This window comes from Mytilus edulis, chromosome 1, assembly GCF_963676685.1.
Source record: "Mytilus edulis chromosome 1, xbMytEdul2.2, whole genome shotgun sequence".
NCBI lineage: Eukaryota > Metazoa > Mollusca > Bivalvia > Mytilida > Mytilidae > Mytilus > Mytilus edulis.
Window position 1 is genome coordinate 58560164 of NC_092344.1, and position 21437 is coordinate 58581600.

The 21437-nt window shown below is 30.5% G+C and overlaps 1 protein-coding gene across 1 annotated transcript in view; it reads left to right on the plus strand.

Annotated features, from left to right (window-relative positions):
* The window catches only part of LOC139514529 (plexin A3-like), a 68415-nt gene that overhangs the window by 43105 nt on the left and 3873 nt on the right, over positions 1–21437 (plus strand). Inside the window, exons 9-23 of the mRNA XM_071303893.1 lie at positions 834–895; positions 2415–2557; positions 3296–3404; positions 4425–4570; positions 7116–7304; positions 7560–7629; positions 8818–9018; positions 10435–10599; positions 11945–12170; positions 13347–13495; positions 14380–14510; positions 14968–15027; positions 15636–15707; positions 15908–15974; positions 16763–16909. Of these exons, the coding sequence (XP_071159994.1) occupies positions 834–895; positions 2415–2557; positions 3296–3404; positions 4425–4570; positions 7116–7304; positions 7560–7629; positions 8818–9018; positions 10435–10599; positions 11945–12170; positions 13347–13495; positions 14380–14510; positions 14968–15027; positions 15636–15707; positions 15908–15974; positions 16763–16909 (1937 nt within the window). The remainder of the gene's footprint in view (positions 1–833; positions 896–2414; positions 2558–3295; positions 3405–4424; positions 4571–7115; positions 7305–7559; positions 7630–8817; positions 9019–10434; positions 10600–11944; positions 12171–13346; positions 13496–14379; positions 14511–14967; positions 15028–15635; positions 15708–15907; positions 15975–16762; positions 16910–21437) is intronic.

Here is a 21437-nt window from a genome sequence, read left to right on the forward strand (position 1 = left end):
GCCCAGTAGCCAGTACCGAACAGTACTTCGGTACTGGCATGAAAATACGGATTTTTTGTGTTATTAAAATTTTGTGTTACAAAATATTAGAAATTATTATAAATTAAGGAATGTATCTCCCTTATGCAAAGCTCTGATTCCTTTATCGGATTTGGCTATTCTTTTAGACCTTTTAGATTATAGCTCTTCATCTTTTACATAAGCTTTGGATTTCAAATATTTTGGCTACGATCATCACTGAAGAGACATGTGTTGTCGAAATGCGTATCTGGTGCAGGAAAATTGGTACCGTTAATGTTATTACTACAGCAATACAGAAAACGGCCGAGAGATTTTGTAATTCAAAATTTACATTTATAATGAAGAACCATATATAACGTTGTATGAAATCATTGATCGCGTGAAATGACACCTGATATCAAGCTTTTAATGTTTTATTTTAATCTCTCGTTATTAAAGATCTTGAAATAGAATATTGAAACAATCTGTGTATTGTCACTAGATAAAGTTTCGGAAAGTGATGAAAATCGGAAAATTGTATTGCATTTTCATTGTTAAACTTGTGTACGCCTTACACGTAGTTTTCTGTATCATTTTAAAGTATTTCATATTATGCATGTATCCGTTTCTTGATTGAGTTGAAGGTTGTTATTATGATCAAATATAACGTGTGAACATGTTCTCTTAGAAAACATGTTAAGTGGAATTCAGTTTCGAATTCTCTTTTTATTTTTAACTGCTATGAATTCCTTCAACTGTTCGCGAAGAAGGAAAACATTGTAGAGTAGCAAAACCTATCACAACATGTGAGTATCGTGGTTTTTATTTTGCAGATGCTCACTGTATGGTCAACTCAATTACTTTAGCCAAAACATGTGTTCCGATAGTTGATAAGGTAATACTTCATTACATTAGTCAAATATTATTTTGATTTATAAAGGGTTGTGACTTCAGAAAACAGATTATCAAGTTTAGAATGATAATATGAATTTGTCTTATATTGTTTGGAATTTCATAATTTTAGGACAGTTTCAATTTCTCCAGGGAAGGTCATTACTTCATTGAAATCTAAGATAAGTTTTTTTTCAAACTTCATTAACTATTGTCAAAATCAAATTATCAGGTGGAGAATACTATCAGTAATTATATGATTTGCAATGAATTTAAACGTTAACAAATAGTTCATATCATGTGCAAAAGTCAAAGCTCTTTAAGTATCCTTTCACTTGCTTTTTCGCTATACAGATGATGTTCTTTCGCTACATAATTCAAATTTTGGTGACTATGTTGAACGCATCTATCCCATCGAACAAGAGATACCATGCATACAATTAAGTTCGACTCATATCTTGACTTACATCTATAAATTGACAATGAGGTGTCGGTTGAAAAATTTACAGCGCCTGCATACGAAGGATATCCTATCATGATTTTACTTGATAAAGACTTGCTTCACACAAGGAAGCTATTAAACCAATAGTTTCAAATGTTAGAGTCGAAATCATCCATTCGTGTTATGGAAAAACGTTTCACAAATGATAGCAGATATTATCCTAATGCCGTAACTATAATCCCGTTCCCTCTTCGAAATGTGACCTACCGATTTATTTATTTTACAGGTTTGCAACACGACGGGCTTAACATTTTTAAGGGTTTCTTTGTCATTGATTTTTTATATTATGAGTATTTTTACTAATGTTTCTCGTTTCCTTTTAATTCTATGAAAGTCTAACGATATAAGAAGATGTGGTATAAGTACCAATGAGATAACTCTTTATCTTAGTCACAACCTGTAAAACCAAATGATTTATATTCGATTTATGAGTTTGACTGGCCCCCTTATATATTTCGCCACCCGACATTATCGATTTTGGATTGGTATGCACTAGAATGTGCCATTACAAAATTGTCTTCCGCTTATATAGTGTAACATGTTTTTCTCTTATTTACCAATCAAAATTGGTTTTCAACCTGAAGTATAATAAAACTCATTTACATATTATGATGTTATATATTGGTGTTTTTTTAAACAACTATTTATTTGGACTTTTAAACTAAAACATGTAATATTTCATGTCCACCATAAACTTGTGCAATTTTCAAAGTATTCAATGTAAACTGTTTTTAATAAGCTGCAGCGTATATAGCTTTGTGGACTGAAATGAAATATACCACATGAATTTTATTTTTCGAAACAATACATATAAGTTATATGAAAACGTTTACAATGTGTAAGGAACAGACTATGTCGTTTTTTCTTTTTTGTTAACAATATCAAGGTTAAAGGGATGTTGATGAGACTATTATTGTTAACCCTACCATTTCGTTATTTGTTCGATTATTATAGGTTTTTTAAAGTTTAACGTTTATGTATCTTAGCTTGTCGATCTGATAATATCATTTTGTTCAAACAGGTTTATCCATCAAGTGGACCAGTTAATGGTGGTACATTGGTGACCATTACAGGGAAATATCTTGGAAATACTACTGATAATATTTCTCTTAATATTAGTGGAGTGATATGTCATAACGTTACAGTTACAATACCAAATACTGAGTAAATATTTTTTATACCGTATATGAACAAAACTTCAGAATAAAGTACTAATGGGGGAAGAGGGGGGGGAAATATAAATAAATTAAACAAATATAAAACAAAAGAACAAAGAATGCTAAATGAGATACAGGCACTACGTGATTTCGAAGTAGCAAATAATGTGATTCGTATGATGCAATCCTTTTACCCACGGTGTTTTAGATTTATTTCAAATTATTAAAGGAATCACACTCGTTGAAATGTTAATTTATAGCAGATAATGTTGACATCTTGTAACATAATTAATTCTGAAATTTACGTTTATACACAAACAAACAAAAATACAAGGTGCGAAAGCTATTACAAATCATAAAAAATTACAATTCAATTAATTTGAAAGATCATTGGTACTCGTAAAAATAATAGTGGTAAATATCTTGTTATAGGAAATGGGGTTTGGTTATCTTTTGGTTTTGGGTAATACTCATAGTCAAAACAAATAATCGAAACCAAATTTGTTTATAATCCCATAAACGGTTCCAATTTTACTGCACTAGTTGCAGATTTCGACAGCAAATGTCTTTTCAGGGATGCTAGTACTAGAGGCAACATTTGAAATTCCGAAATTTAGATATTGTAAAGCTGATGAAAAACAAAAGATTTATATAAAACATTGTAACAGTAAATCACGCTTATTATACCTAGTTCAAAATAAGTGCTTTCTTTTGCCTTGTTCTTATATTGCATCTGTTCTTACAGGCTGACTTGTGTTATTGGAAAAGGCAACACCAATCAGACAGAGGGAATAAGTGTTTCAGTCAATTCAATTAATTACAGCAACCAAACTTATAAATACTTCAGTTTTAAGGTATGTCAAAGAATGTATGAGCAATATGTATACTTTAGGTAAAAGGCTCATTAACTTGCATCACTGTTTAACATGATACTTATTTTATTAAACATTTAGTAATACACAATTGTTTTTATTCATAATTTGATAATAAATATATTTTAGATTCCTTAATTTGACAAATAATGAGGGATAAATGGTTAGCTATGTGTGAACATCTGCAAAACGAAACTAAAACTTTATAAGTTGATGTGTCTTAAGAGTCTTTCTAGATAAAAATCATTAGTAACGCTAACCCAACAAATGAACGCCAATACTTTATAAATATTTGTGTACGAGCTTATTGATATGACCAAACTTATTGGCCAAATATTAGACGTACATATAAACCAGGAGGTGTCAGAGCCTCAGTTGCGTATAAATTTGTATATTATATTCATTATATTATAGCGGAGAATTTAAGAACTATTTGATATAAGACATGCCATCACCGTGCCACTGCAGCCTTTTCAATTGGGCTTATAAATAAAGAACAAAACACTAATGGCGTACTATTTCTTTATGATATTTTTTTTTATATTTCCTTCTCAAAATCTTAACATATATAAGTCGATTTTGAGTTGTCTACATCGACTTTATTTATCAATGCATTTTCCGTCAGTGTTTTTTTCTCTCTTTCATGAATGATAAAGTTAACATACATTTTGTTGAAATCATATAAATGCATATCATCATGTTTGATAACATGATTATCTTTTCGTCTATTTACCCTCACACATTGTTGTCAATATTGTTGAATTTTATGCGACTGTCTCACAGGTAAAATGTTTAGCTACCTATAGAATCCACACTTTTCGACATAAGAGAATGCTTGTACAAATAAAGGAATGTGACAGTAGTTATCCTTTCGTTTGATGTGTTTGAGCGTTTGATATCCAATTGAAGAGGAACTCTCTGTTTAGAATTTTCCTCGGAATTCCCGTATTTTTGTTATTTACATTTTATTTAAAATACATTGTTTTGTGAAAAATATTTCAGAAACCTATGATCATAGAAGTCTCACCATTAAAAGGAATCGTTTTTGGTGGTACAACTGTAACAATTAGAGGTGAACATATTGATTTTAAAGGACAAGATCGGTACAATATATCGTTTTGTGATGAGGATTTTTGTATAAAATGCAGGTATAGTAATATGTGCTGCTGCCAACATTATGCTTTGTATACTAGTTACTTTGTTTATGTTTATTTCTACTAATCCACATGACTAAAAACTTTATTACTAGTCAGCCTAAATAATTATCGCATTAGTGGAAGTTATATGTATAAAAATGTAGGAAATGTATATCACATGACAGATCTAATCAAAATTTGATAAACAGTAACCAGAGTTCAGGTATAAAACTAAGACTAATTACTAGTTACGAGATTCAAAACTTAAAATCATCAAGCCAATGAAATACTACATAAACATTAACGCTGACCAAATCTCATAAATTGATTAAGGTAAAGAAAAACTGACGGCATTGCATGCACTATATAAGGAGAAGCATCGTATGCGTCGAGAGGTTTCCTGCTATGCATGCCTATACCCCAATGCAAATTCACATTCATGTGATTTTAACATTTGATACGCGACTTTCTGGTTGGAAATTTCATTTGAGTTTAGTTTATTTGTTATTTTAAGTTTTCAGACAAAATGCCAATAGTCGGTATTAGGACGTAATCGATAAAATTACAGATTTGAATATACCCTTAAAACTTCTAAGACTTAGCTGAAATAAATTTGAATAGTTGTCCGATTATTTTTTTTATGATATGGCTCCTTAAGAATTCAATTGTTCATATATCATAGTGTTTACAATTTTAATGTTTGATTGTTCCTGATAAATACATGTAGAGAATAATACATGACAAAATCAATATCCCATGCCGTATCATGCCTGGGACTTTTTGCCATGTTTTAACGCTTTATCATTCAATTAATTTATCATTGAATTAATCATTAGAGTATTTAGGAACTGCTGACTGATACCTTTAGATTTATTTTTCCATGATTTAAGAGCTTTATCATATATGGAACTGCCTTTTTATCCGAATAACCTTGATTACCTTATAATGTGTGTCTTCTTGTCCATAGAAACATGTTGTCTATTGTATTTTTAGTTGTTGTTTGTTTGTGTTTTGTATGCTATTTCTATGAGGTTTTTTTATTCTCCTTAATAATGTTGTACTATATATAACACATTCGGTATAAAACCTGTAATTAAAAAAAAAGTAACAATAAACCAAAAATTTAGTTATAAGTATACTGTAATAAACAAGTGACTCTTTTGAGACGCGTGCGTACAATATGCACGTTTAAAATACAAAAAAATAAAGTTTAATCAACATCGGAACTCATGTAAATTAAGTCGGAATCACTACGTTCATAAATGCAAAATTCGAGCAGTTGTGCGATAAAGAAATGTGTTAAAGGGTTGACATGCGATAAAAGGTTGCGATACATGGTGCGCATCAAATTGAAGGATACGGATTAAACAGCAAGCTATTTATCAAATATTTGAAAACTACTGCGTTTACTACTAAATATATTATAAATATATTTTAGTATTGCATACAACTCCAGAATAGCGGATACATATTGTTTTAAAGAACCTATATACAACGAAATTGAACACAACAGATTTAAAGCCTATATCAATACGTTAATAACGATCCCCGTTCTCTGTATAATAATTGCATAAAAGTTGGTACACTGTTCAGTCCTAAAGGGTTTAAGTGCATGTGATTAGCATGAGATTCAAGTCCAATAATTTGTTTCAGTGTGATGCCTATTTATCTTCTTTTTTTTTTGCCGCGACCAGCTTTGACCATGTCTTCACACGTCCTCACAGTTGGTTCATTATAGTTGGTGTGAATATATTGTGTATGTTTGAGACACTAGCAAACACCATTCTAAATCAAGTCTGCATATTTATTATTCCAGTTAAAGTTATTAACCTGCTTTCATTTCATCATTTCATGACAGAAACGTGTTGATAAGTCTTTGGTTTTCTATATTGTGTATTGTTTACTATTATTTTTCTGATGGCTTTTTCTTTTTTAGCCATGACGTTGTCAGTTAATTTTCGATCTTTGCAATTGAGTTTGACTGTCCCTCTGATAATTTCGCCCCCATTTGATAACTTCTATGCACAAACAAGATAACAACTAAAGCATTGAAGAAAACATAGACACTTTCATTCATGACACATATAGTAAGAAATAATGTTATGACGTCCGAGGACAATAAGCTAGTCATGATTTCGGTGGTGACCTGAACAATGTGCTGTAAAGATGAGAGTCTTATGTAAAAGAAACGCGCGTCTGGTATACAAAATAATAAGCCTGTTATTTTTTATTAATTATATTTTCATCTAAAAGACAAAAGGGTTAAAATTCAGGTTAAGCTATATGAAAGGAAACAAACTTACGAAGAACCTTACATATGTATATAGTTTAAAAACGAGTATCAAATAATAAAAAACACATTTCCTTTTCTTAGATCTTGAGAACAACCCCAAAGCTTTTGTTTGAATGTCGGTAGATATCTACACAAGTTTGGTCTTTAATAATCGAAAAATAATTTCCTATGCACAAATTGTACTTTCAATCTTTTTTAAAAGATGCCAAATATATGCAATAAAATCTGTTTGCATTTGAATATTTTTTTTAAATTTTATTACAGTCTTTTAGAAAATACTATCAGGTCAACAAACATCAAATGCAAAACTGGAAAATCTCAAGAACCTCGAAATATGACCCTGCTACACGTTGTGATTGATGACTTGACAATATTGGAACTGCGCAAAACATTTCAATATTTACCAGATCCAACATTTAATATTTCAAGCGAACCACAAACAGCTCAAAAGAGGTATGAGTAATAGATTTTAAATAAATGATTAATTCAATTAGAAATGTCATTATACAATGGTTAAAATAAAATTGAAACTGTGTCTTTTTCCTTTAGTTGTATTGTAAGATGGCTTTCCTATTGGCATATATTCAACATAGACTGAAAGCTATATTTGTTTTAAATCACCGTCATTTCTCAAAATTCTTTTATAAAAGTTATAGTTTTTATACTTGAAGACATCTGTCTGTTATTTCTTTAATTTTTATTTCTCAGCGGAGGTTCAACATTTACCATTCAAGGTGAAGGTTTCAATAATGTAGGAGAAGTAACAGTTGAAAGAGTGGTGAGTACACGATGAGAATGCTGACAGTATTTTATTTTGGTTTGAGATATCATATTATGTGAAACGACAACAAGGGATATATGACTTTTGAGTCCCATTATATAATTAAAAAGAAATCAGCTATTTCATTTAATTTACAAAGATAAATTGTTTTAGCACATGTTTTGTTTATATTTTTGTAGTTACTTAGATTTATAGACGTAATACTAGCAGTAGTGCCTGTTTATACTTGAGTTAATGATATGTCTATTAATATCGGTTTAGTCAAATGTCTATACAGAAGGAGATACACTGAATTTAAAATGATGAAAACACATATAGCTAGCTATAAAACTAGGTTTAATCACCATTTTCTACATAGGATAATGCATGTACCAAGTCAGGAATATGACAGTTGTTTTCCATTTGTTTGATGTGTTTGAGCTTTTGGTTTCCCGTTTGAAATTTTCGTTTGAAATAAGTTCGGTAGTTTTTGTTATTTTCTTTTAGTACCTTCGCTTGACCTTTATAATGTTTTAACATTATTTTTATTAACTTAAAATACGTTTATAATTGCGTGTCCTCCTTAAATCATTTCATTGTGTTTTTTATGTGTATAGAGGTACGAAGGTTTTATACCTAGTTTTATTTATTTTCATGAGTCCAGTTCAAAAACAGACAAATGATTTATTTAAATTCACTATTATTTAATGTTATGACGAAGCACGTCAAGAAGTATTAACCGGTTTAACTTCTTTTGCTCTCACTATTCTATAGTCACACAAAGGAGTAAGTATCACAGTCTTAAACATGACTAATAAATAATAATGTAAGACTGGTGAAATTGTGAAACATGTGACAAACTTGAAAATGTTACAAATAATTATATCGATTTATATATACGCCGTAACTGTAATCATAATTAAAAGCTTCCGAGCTTGTGTTGTGATAATATCAGTATATTATCTATCATCGTCTTGATTTTGGTAATTTGTTTAAGATAAGAAGTCCGATATTGCAATAATGAGAACAAACTTTAATAGGTTTTATGAACCAGATAACAAAACATATAATATATATCAAATAAGAAAAGGAGAATGTATAAAAGGTGTGTTGTGTTATCATGTTTATTATGATTTATGATGTATTTCAAAGCAAATATCTAATTTTTCATTGTTTTTCAAAACATCATAAAATATCGTTTTTCAGGAAAAACCTTGTAATGTACCAGATGATTATTTAGCTGTTTGTGAAACACCTCCACAATTAGGAGATCAAACTAATCAAACTGTTATTGTTCATTTCGATGGATTGACAGTTCAGATTCCATTAGAATATGTAAATGATCCTACCTTCGAAAAATTTAAAGGCGTTAAAGAATATGATAAAGAGTCTTCCATCAAAATTATGGTAATGTCCTAAGATAAGATATAGGTCATAATGTATTATTTTAGAAATGAGGATTTGTGATATAATTTACAATATTTCCGCGAGGTACAAGAACAATGGCATAAAAAATAAAAGAAAAACAAAGTAATGATCTAAGAGTACTAGCAATTTTAGAAAGCTATGCCAGGGACAATCAAAACTAAACATGTTCAACCTGTACTGATTATCAATCAGAACACATCCTATCGATACAAAAAGACCCCATTAACAGCTGCAAATAGTATAATTTTGTGTCAAAATAGAAATACATTGCATCGATAGGACGAAGGACCATAATTCAGAACTGGATAGCAATACATGTTTAGTCATTTAAATATATTAATAGTTTTACGAATATTAGTTTTTAAATGATCAATAAGATGATGTTAACTGATTTATCTTGCAAAAATATTAAACGAAAAACAAATACGACAGTGTTTGACCCTTTGATTCTCTAGCACAATTTAATAATCAATTGTCGAAACATGTTTTGGCAATTCACAAGATCAGTACAACATAAAAAAAATGATAACATAAGAAAAAGAGGAAAAATACGACCTTAGAGTACTTGCTGTTGTTGAGGGCTAGGTCATCCCCAAACAAAACTACTCATAGTATTCCCAAGTCTATTGGTCAGCATGTTATTATACATATATTAAAAGATTCTTACTAAGTTCCTGTTGGTCAGTATTTAATTTTGTATGCTGTTGTTTTGTCTTATACTGCCATGATGTTTACTTATGACTTACGAATTTTAGTATTTACAATTAGTTTTATTACTTTAATATATTAGGGATAACTTTAATCCACCGTTTTCTACATATAGAAATGTCTGTTCCAGGTCAGGTATTATATCACTTTTTTTCCTTTGTTTGATGTGTTTGCGCTTTTGATTTTGCCGTTCTCAGGGACTTTAATTTTCTTTTTCAATTTTCTTGGAAATTTAAGAAAAATATAAATAGTTTCATCATAAGTTTGTTTTCGTGTTCGTAAGAAGACAAATGACATTTCGCTAACATTGATAAGTATATTACAACTTGCTTCGATAATAATACACAAAAAAAGGAAATCAAAACTACAAATTCGAATTAAATGAAAAAAAGACATCTAAACAAAAAGATTATATATAGTTCTTGCTTTATTAGATTCAACCACTGTTTTGATTTAGCATCAAACGTAAAAAGGAAATATACAAAACAATAAATACAGGTGCAAACAGAAAGTTTAAAACAAAACCGTGAGCATGATGATAGAAATTTAGTTTGAACGTCTCTCTCTCTCTCTCTTTCTCTCTCTTTCTCTCGTTCTTTCAAACAACAGTCATATATATATTTAAAAAAAAAGTAGACTGTATGAAGCTTTTACTCAATTACATTGTACTTCCATTATTTTTTATAGGGTAAAAATATTTTGAATGGAGCACGACCTACAGACTACACGATACATATTGGTTTGGATGGAAGTTGTTTCATCACTAATATAACTATGCAACTTATTACATGTTTCCCACCGAAATCGGTACCTCGGACTAATAAAACAGATGTGAATACGGTTCATGTTATTGTAAGTAATATTTTGAATCTATGTATATAAAAAAAACATTATGAAGCTGCATATAAGTCATATTTTGAGTAGATGGTAATGATGGAACTGTTCGTTCGACTGCTATACAATGTATGTTGTAAAAGAAATTCTGTCCTATATAGATCAAAGACTGAACCTTCTCACATCGGGTTGGTGTTTTTACACTACAAAGATTTTTTTTTATATAATACATAATATTAAACCCTATTTGTAATTGACATGCGCATCTATATACCGAAAAAAAAAGGAAATTTGACATTTCTTGAAGAAAGTCTTTTTAAGTCTGTAAACAAGATATATAATATACAAATTGACCCAAAAGGACTTATAGGTTAGTGGACAAAACTGTAGATATAAATATTGATTACATAGTTCCAGATAGTGTCATTCTAATAAAGATATCAAAGGTACCAGGATTATAATTTTATACGCCAAACGCGCGTTTCGTCTACATAAGACTCATCAGTGACGCTCATATCAAAACGCTTACAAAGCCAAACAAGTACAAAGTTAAATGGTAAAGTACACACTTTACAAAGGAAGTCTTCTGATTTTCTGAACGTTTCTTTAAGATTTTGTAATGTATTCTTTTTGACATACGAATTAGTATAGTGTCATTTAGTGTCTGAACAATTGAGTATGCACTGATTTTGTGTTAAAACGATATCAATATAACAAACAGGTACAGTCAAATTTTCAAATAAAATCTTTGTGTTTATGGAAATATTCAGGGAAAGTCTTAATTTATTTGTGGTAACGAAAGATCTGACTTGATAATTTACCAGAAATACACATATTTGGCCTTTAGACCAGAGGGACAGTCAATCTCATAAATCCCAAATAATCTGTCAACGTCTGGCTAAAAATGAAAAAGGCAAACAGACAAACAATAGAACAAATGACACAACATAGAAAACTAAAGAATAAGCAACACGTACCCCACCAAAAACTAAAAACAAACTGTGAAATATAAACACTGTAAGAAGGTGTTAAAGTAACATCAGCGTCCAGAAAAGGAAAATAATCGTAATTTTGTCGTAAATTTTGCTGTAGAGTTTCTCTTGTAAAACTGAAATTTCTCAACCTATGGAAGTTATAAATGTTTATATGATGAGCATCTCCACAGAACATTTAATGCAAACAACAATTAATAAATAATCGTATACAATGTTTGTGTATCTTTTTGCTTAAATATTTATCATTTATAAAAAAAACAAGTATTTACATGATGTCGTAAATTTTAAAAAGATTCCTGTAACCTTACTCATTCTTTCATAATATGCTTGACATCTTGTGTACTGAATTCTTATTTTTTTATAAAAAGGTTAATGTTGGAAACATCAAAGCGTATATTGGTGACCTACTATACAAAGAAGACGTCAATACATTAGCCTTTGTAGTTGGTGCTTTGGCTGCAGCATTGGCCACAGCTATTATTATTGGCGTGTCTGCTGTAGTTATTTTACGAAAGAAGAAGAAAAAGGCTATCAAAGAATTTAAAATGGAACTTATGACGAGGGAAGAAATGATACGAAAAGCTAGTAGAGAAGGTTAAGTTTTTATTTAAAACTATTGTTTCAGACGTAAGAAACTTTACGTCGCAAACAAAATACTTCAAAATGATTATCATCATTGTATACTATTGATTGAGACAAAATGGGTACTTATCTATAAATCCGTCATGTAAATTCACCAATAATACATCGCAAAGAATAATTTAAAATGATTATCATTAAAAATCGTTTTGTTTACAAATTTCTAAGAACCGGGATATTACCAAATAATTGCATTGTTGAAATTATCTTGTCAAGAAACAAAAAAAACAAGAATACCCAATTATTCCTTTTGATTTAGATGATATACAGATATTAATGGGTTTTGAAAGGTATGCGTGTCTTACTTACAGTAACATGATAATTGATTTGGCAAGTATACACACTGGTTACTCCAGTTTCAGTTTACTCATATGATAAACAGGATTAACATACAAGAGTCTAATTATGATTGATGTTTTTAATTTCTGTTTATTAGTTTGTTAGATAAATGCTTTTTACTGGGTCTTTCTTCAATTGCAAAAGCATAAAAGACATATAAAATAACAATATATGTGTGAATCGAAAACTAACCTTGAGTTTCAAGTCAAATGTTGACTTCCTGGAATAGTGAATCATCTTAAATTCGAGATGCTTTTTATTTACACAACGCAACGCACTGTGGGGGAATGGAAATACCGAGCATTCGTCCGTCCACCCGTCTGATCTGTTCGTACGTCTGTCTATCCAGTTAGCGTCCTTACGTGTACAATTCTTGTTCACTTTTTATATCTGCATTGTCTTTTACATATTCAAAACACAATGCCGTCTAAATAAAGAAATTAAAATTGTGTCCCTTAGAAATATTTAAAATTATATGGAAAATTAAATTGTAAACGCTCTCACTGGTACGTTTGTAACCAAATTTGTATGAAAAGTTTATATAAGATTTGTTTTTGACAATTTTAGAAATCAAAACCGATCAAATAAGGTATTGAATAGTTGTGATCCTGAAATATTAAGTAATTTGGAAATTGCATTGCACTTGATATAAGGTTTCAATTGTATAAGAAAAGAATTTAAGAACATAAGAAGTTAAAAAATGTAAGGAAACACTGGGTTTATTAAAACTCTTCTCTTTTATTTAAACTAACACCAATTAATACGTTTTTCTTGGATTCTTTTATTCTTTAGAATTCGCTGATGCCCAAATGAATATCAGGGACATAAAAGCGGACCTCGTTACTACAAGAGTGCCATATTCAAGCTATCAAAACTATATACTTCATCAGCTGTTTCCGAACCAAGACATAAGCAATAATCCGTTACTTCATGATTCAGAGGTAAGAGTTGTATTATTATATTTCATTTAAGACAAAAATAAGTTAAAGTACGATTCATATATTATTTATCCGTTGAAATAAAAGTTATTTCGTCGTGTTTAGCAAGTTGTATGGAAATAAATAAAAATAAAATGGGCAAATATGTTTTTTTCAAATATCTTTTTGCAACATAATCAATTATTTTAAATCCAATATGTAATCGCAGTTGTATAATACCAATGAGGCATTAACGTATAATAACCATGAGAAACAGAAAATACGGCGGGAAGATAAACAACAGTATACAAAGCATGACGCATGTAATATACTTGAAGTTACTAAAAACTGAGTAAACGATCTTGATAAAAAGTGCAGTGATGGTTTTATGTGCCCCGGCTTGGTGAGACAATTCTGCCTAACGTTAAACTTCAATTATAGCCAGTAATGATGAGTGCAAATTCGGCAGTCACCACAGGACACTATTAATTATATGGTTCACATAGCAATACACAAACGTAAGATCGTTGTTCTTCGACATTTCAAACAGTAATCATGTTCCAAACTTTATTCAATGGTTATATTTTATACATGAGAAATTATAAACCGGCTGAATTTTATGATAGCGTAACGTCCATCCTCCTGCTTTTATCTTTTTTTTTTAACTTTTAATTAGTTAGTTTATTTTTGTGATTTTTACGTATTCTCTTTGAACATAAACCAAAAGGAAACAAAAACAAACTTGCTGATAGGAATATGTGTTTTCAAACATTCATATTTTACTGATTCAAAATTATACACTAAATACAGGACCGCCATAAAGCAACATAATAAGCTTTTAAAGTAACCAGACAAAAACATAGTTTCTAATTTGTGATACTAAAGACATTTTGTCGATTTAATTTTAGATAACAGATGACAGGAAAGCCGGAATAAAAAGTGCGATCGAAAAGTTTGAAATGTTGCTATCAAATAAGCTTTTCCTGAAATCACTTATTCAAACATTAGATCGACCGAATATGCTGACAATGCAAGAGAAGTAATAATAACATACATCTTTCCTTTTATTCAATGTAAAAGTAAATATATGCATTGATGATTATCCGTTCTGTGCATTATTTGATACAATTTGTTACATACCACGAAACGGTTAACTAGATTACATCATAAAAGAAGAGGTAAAGAAATTGATAAACATCCAAGAGAAACTTGTATTCTAGGATGCCTCGTGTAATGCAAGAATACAAAATATGAATCATCTCAATACTCAAATCATATATTAAGTGATCATATTTTTAAATATTCTTATTTGGTTGAAAACGTATAAAGGAGCAAAGTATAAACTACAAATTAAAGCTGCAATATATACAGCTTATCAACACTACAACTGAATTCCTTTTAAAAATAATGTTTCTGTTTATGGCTAATTAATACAATGCATGTCTTATAAATGATACTTAATTGATACTAAACCATCTGCTTTTTTATCATTTTAGGGCTCATTTTGCATCTGTGTTGTCGATCTCATTGCTTGGAAATATGAGACTCTTCTTCGAGTAAGTTTATTTTGTATTTATTATCTATTTACTCAAATGACTATGTTGAAACTATTTATAACGATCAAATGACAGTCTTCAACAATAAAAAAAAACACCTTATAGTAATCTATTAAAGACCATGGATTGAAAAATGTCAAACATTTCAACAGAAACAAATGTACGGTCTGATTTATACTACAGCAATTAACTAAAGACAAGATATGACAGACTGCAAATAAAGAACAACCACTGATCACAGGCTTTTAACGTAGGATCGAGATGATCGACATAAGTACCGTGGCGTGAATAATGATGCTTGTTAGCGCTCCTCCCCATACATGTGACAGCATTGTGACAACATAACATAAGACAAAAACGGTTAACATCAGTTGAAACGGATTTGACGCATCAGCTCGATCTGATAAACAGTAAAAAGACAAAAATGCGAACTCCTAGGGAATCGAAAATTATCATGAAGCACCATGACAAATAATAAAATGACAAACGACACAATGTACCCTACAAATATAAGACATCTTTCTTTTTGGCCATGATATTGTTTGTATTTCATTTATTTGTTGAATTCAACGTTGTTAACTAACAATATGATAATATATTTTTTTTAGTCTGGTTCAGTGTCTACTGGTTGATATGGTTCGGTCATCAACGAAAAAGCAACAGAAAGTTTTATTCCGAAGGTACGTTAAAGTTCAGTTTAAAGAATAATATGAATATGTTCAAATCTGATTGTGTTTTTTTTTATAATGATTTTTATTTTAACATCACTAAACTGAAACTCTGAAAGATCATCTACATATATAGTTGAATATGTGCTCCTTGCTCCTTACGTTAATGAAATATTGTTCACGTTCTTTGACTTTGATTGTGTATTGAACAGGTTTGACTCGATAACTATGAGATTAATGGTCAATTGGTTACAGATAGGACTGTACAAACATTTAACGGTATGTTATGTTCTGAAGCATTGGTAAAACTTGTGTTGTAGATGCTTAAAATCTACCATTAAGTATATAATAACTAACATGTAACAAGTTCAATCGTGTAGTTAAGAATGAAATATCTGTTCATAATCATATTATTTTCATTTAAAACTAGTAACGCCTATTTCACCCTGATCAGTCGCTCTGTAATTCACGTATTACGGATTTGAGAGGAGAGCATGCATTATCAGGGACTTCACAATGGCTGAAGAGAAATTATCAGCAACGTCACAATGTGTTAAGGAGACTTTATCAAACTTGATTTCGTCAAACGTAAAACTGTCTTAGAGAGAGAAAAGACCAGTTATAGAACGATAAACAGATAATCGTGTTTTCTTCGTTAAGATATCAAAACATATCAGCCGCTCGACACAATGTGAAGCTTTGAAATTGTTTGCTGCGCTAACTCGCCAAAATAGTGGCTCACGGCTGATATTTTACGATGTCAATGTGTAGAAATTCCGATAATCTATACATGTTTACAAACATTCTGCTGTCATGTTTATAACGTGCTACTGGATAAATGTATTTTTAATTTAGCTGTGAATGATACATTAGATTGAAATTCATAAAAACTATATCATTCAAAGTGGTTAAAAACGATACAAGCATAAAAGTGCGGTTTTCTTTTAGTATTATATTATACAATATTGTTGTTTAGATATGAATTCACAATAAATGCAAAGGAAAATTTATTGCTAAAATTAATTTATCATTCACAAAAATAATTGATTTTCATTGTATGATTGCAGTCACGCAGCGGGATACATCTGTTTATGCTATATAGAGCAGTTCAAACAATTATTGAAATGGGACCAATAGATGCACTGACAGGTAATTCAAAGAACACAATTGCAGAGGAGAAGCTACTTAAAATGAGGATTGAATATCAGAGTCTTGTAAGTAAAATATCAGTTATATGACATTACTTGTACATAAACATGTTAAATGTTGAATTACAATCTTAGGTAGCACTCCACAGTTAGAAAATAAAATTAAAAATGAGCCACAAAATGTTTTATCATTTCCTATTCCTGGATTTCTAATACATTAACCTAACTGTTTGTGTTGTACATGTGCATATGTATGTAATCAGTATATTCCATAGATTTGATTTTCAAAAGTTAAAAGAGTGAAAATTAATTCCTTTTATGTGTATCCATGGCAACATTCTGCATTTATTTACCATAAAATATTGCAAAAAGGGGGGTTGACATGTCACATATCCCCCCAAAACTTTGATCAAACTAGAATTTCAATGCCTTTGAGTGATACCTTTTTAGAAACTGTTTTCATAAATCTTCCTAATGATCAAATAAAAAATGGGTGTCTTTCGCCTCATTTTTTCGTAAAATCCAATCACAAAGTTCGTGCGATAAAAAGTTGGAAAAAAACATTGCAATAATTGCCGGACCAATGTATGGTAGGGACATGCAAATACGGACTGTCATACAGAAAACAGCCTATATTACATACATTACATAATCTTGATGTTCATATAAACCCAATGCAAAGGCTATTTTAATACTCAGCTATCCAAAAATGAATTTTATTGCACACTAGCTCTTATATTTGAAAAATCCACAGGGGCCAAAATGCGAAACTACACACCTAACTGTGGAGTGCTACCTTAAGGTGAAATTTTTCCCCTCCTGCCTCAATTTTTAATATATTTTCTGTGTTCTACTGGCTGTTACGATGAAAATGGTACCTTAGTTTTTAAAATTGGTTCAGTAATAAAGATTTTATGAAGGTTAGCAGTTGATGTTGAAACGCGACAAAAAGTGATTTAAAAATAAATGCTGGATCATAGTGAAAAACTTCAATTCTGTCTCATTTTTGGGGTAAATTTCTAAAACTTTTCCCATTATCTTATTTAAAATCATAAAATTACCTTCAAAGAGGACAAATTGTACAATTTTTAGGTATTTGAAAGCACTTATAGGTCAATTTTGCTGTAAATAGCATACCTAACCTTGGTTTAGAAGCTCTCAAGCAGGGTATAAATTTCTAGCAGTACTGGCATCATTAAATTTAATTAATGCCAAATTATAATATAAAATCCTGCTAAAAATGTTTATTTGACTTATTCGCATTCAAAAATATAAAGCGATACATTCTGAGGATATCATATAAAGCGCATTCTTTGGTTACAATGGTGAAGCTAATTGAGTACAAATTTAAGACCGCAACATGTCTAAGTGTCAAAATGTGTATATTTGGTTGCTAAGGACAGTAAACAATAAAATAAACATAAATTGCATTCCTAGCAGATTTTTTACCTTCAGAACTAAATCAAGAACATAAAAGACTAAAGATTTGTGGTAAATTTTATCTTAAAAAGTGCATTTGTGTGCTTTCTGATGTGCCATAAGGTAGCACTCCACAGTTAGAAAATAAAATTAAAAATGAGCCACAAAATGTTTTATCATCTCCTATTCCTGGATTTCTAATACATTAACCTAACTGTTTGTGTTGTACATGTGCATATGTATGTAATCAGTATATTCCATAGATTTGATTTTCAAAAGTTAAAAGAGTGAAAATTAATTCCTTTTATGTGTATCCATGGCAACATTCTGCATTTATTTACCATAAAATATTGCAAAAAGGGGGGTTGACATGTCACATATCCCCCCAAAATTTTGATCAAACTAGAATTTCAATGCCTTTGAGTGATACCTTTTTAGAAACTGTTTTCATAAATCTTCCTAATGATCAAATAAAAAATGGGTGTCTTTCGCCTCATTTTTTCGTAAAATCCAATCACAAAGTTCGTGCGATAAAAAGTTGGAAAAAAACATTGCAATAATTGCCGAACCAATGTATGGTAGGGACATGCAAATACGGACTGTCATACAGAAAACAGCCTATATTACATACATTACATAATCTTGATGTTCATATAAACCCAATGCAAAGGCTATTTTAATACTCAGCTATCCAAAAATGAATTTTATTGCACACTAGCTCTTATATTTGAAAAATCCACAGGGGCCAAAATGCGAAACTACACACCTAACTGTGGAGTGCTACCTTAACCGATATTATTATGCATACATACTCAGACGAGTGAGTGCACATTTTCAGAAAAAACTCTAAAGAATTACATTAAGTACCTTTTAACAGCTTTAATTTAATCAAGTAGGAAAACAAATCAATATCATTGTACCTTTTTCTGAGGTGAACACAATATTGGCTATCGTTAATATTACTATCCCCAGATAACATACTGACTGAAAAAAAATTTGGTCCTATCATAGGTTCTACAGATTTATGTAAGAGATGTGTAACAAGGAAAAAGAATGGGCAACGTATATTTGAATCAAAATCAAAATCACTACATGTTTATCAAACTTCCAAAGGCAAACAAAAACAAAAAAACTCTGATGACCAGTCTGGGAAAATCTCTCTTACAATGCACCCATTAGACGCGTTCGAAGTCACTCTTAGTCAAATGTCATAATTGCGAATGAGACACAATTGGTAAATTATAACATCAGAGAACTATTCTTAGATTGAAGATATATAGCACGATGAAAATTTGTTTCTACTTTAAATTGAGATGCAAACATGGTATCGGTCAAATAAAAATAGATAGTAGTGTCAATTTCATTTTTTCTTCCTGATAACTATGCTGAAGCAGTTTTGTTTGATATTAGTTGCAAATCCCTGTAAATGAAATTGTATAGTGTGAGCATACATGTGTGGGACGTATTTATTGCGATGAGCTAACGTCATACGATTGGGTAGGTAATATGCAACTTTAAACACTTAACAAAAGTGTGTTATTAAGGGTGCATTTCTTTCTAACCAAAATTTTGTAAACGTTGTGTGGCGTTTGGGGTTGGTTTCTAAACGCTACAAAAGTAGAAACAAATAGATCGTTTATTCAGTGTCTATTGACCCTTTTGAACTTTCAATAATACATGCACATGTTGTTGGTACAAACGTAGAAACAAATACATCGTTTAATTAGGGTGAAGCTAGAAAAAAATGTAGCGTTTGTTCTCACAAACGATGAACCTCAAACTGTTGACGCATTTTTAGCGAGTGCATAGTTTGTCAAAGTTTATGTAAACTTTGCAAACGTATGCTAGAAACAAATGATCAAAACATATGCGCGCTTAGCCGTTTGCATCGTTTGTGTTAGAAAGAAATGCACCCTAAGTGATAGGAAATCATCAATTTGGGTTTGAAGTGAAAGTAAAGAAGTCCGCAAATAACAAATGTATTTTTTTTTCAGACAGTTTTGACCCTTATTAATTTGTTAAGAGTTCATGTTCCTTTTCCAAATTTTCTGTGATCATTTTCTATTTTCTCTCAAATAAAGGCAACAGTAGTATACCGCTGTTCAAAACTCATAAATCCATGGACAAAAAACAAAATCGGGATAACAAACTAAAACCGAGGGAAACGCATTAAATATAAGAGGAGAACAACGACATAACACTAAAATGTAACACATATAGACAAAATCCCACGAGAATAACAAATATAACATATATATATAACATCAAAACCAAATACATGAATTTGGGATAGACAAGTACCGTGACACGTCTTATCGCAATGTGAATTTACACTCAAAAATAAGAGAAAACAAACGACACAACGTTATAATGTAATACACACAGAAACGAACTATAATATAACAATGACCATATTCCTGACTTGGTACAGGGCATTTTTAAAGGAAAAAATGGTGGGTTGAACCTGGTTTTGTGGCATGCCAAACCTCGCACTTTTATGGCCATGTGAAATATAACATCAAAATGACAACACAGGACTACAATATAAATAAATTGGAGAACACAATTGACAAAGAATCACACGAACAACAGCCAACAAAAGGCAACAAGTTCAAAATTTTAATACGCCAGAAGTGTATTTTGTCCACACAAGACCTATGTGTGACGCACAGATACAAAAGTTTGAAAGCCGAAACGAGTACAAAGTTGAACAGCATCGAGGACCAAAAGATCAAAAAGGTTGTGCCAAAAACGGCAAGGGTTTTCTGTTAAGTTACCAGAAAATCCCTATAATTTAGAGTAATTTATACTTTTGCAAACAGTAAATTTAATAAAATGAATATTCAAAAGATGTACATGATAAAGCTGAAGTATTAACTAATTACAGGAAACAACTGAAATACATTTACATAACCAGACATTTGAAACACAAAAGTAGACACATCCGAATACGTTTAAACCTCTACGCCAAGTGACGTCCTATTTGAAACTGAAAAATGACGAAAAAATGACGTCATTTGAATTAGTAAAACAGAGCATCAAAAAATGAAAAATGACGTCACTTAAGAATGAATAAGATAGAATTAGGATTAATTTAAGATTATGTATTTGAACTAAATACTGATATTGCATTTAATAACAAAGCACATTTTAATTCTTATTAATATAAAACTGA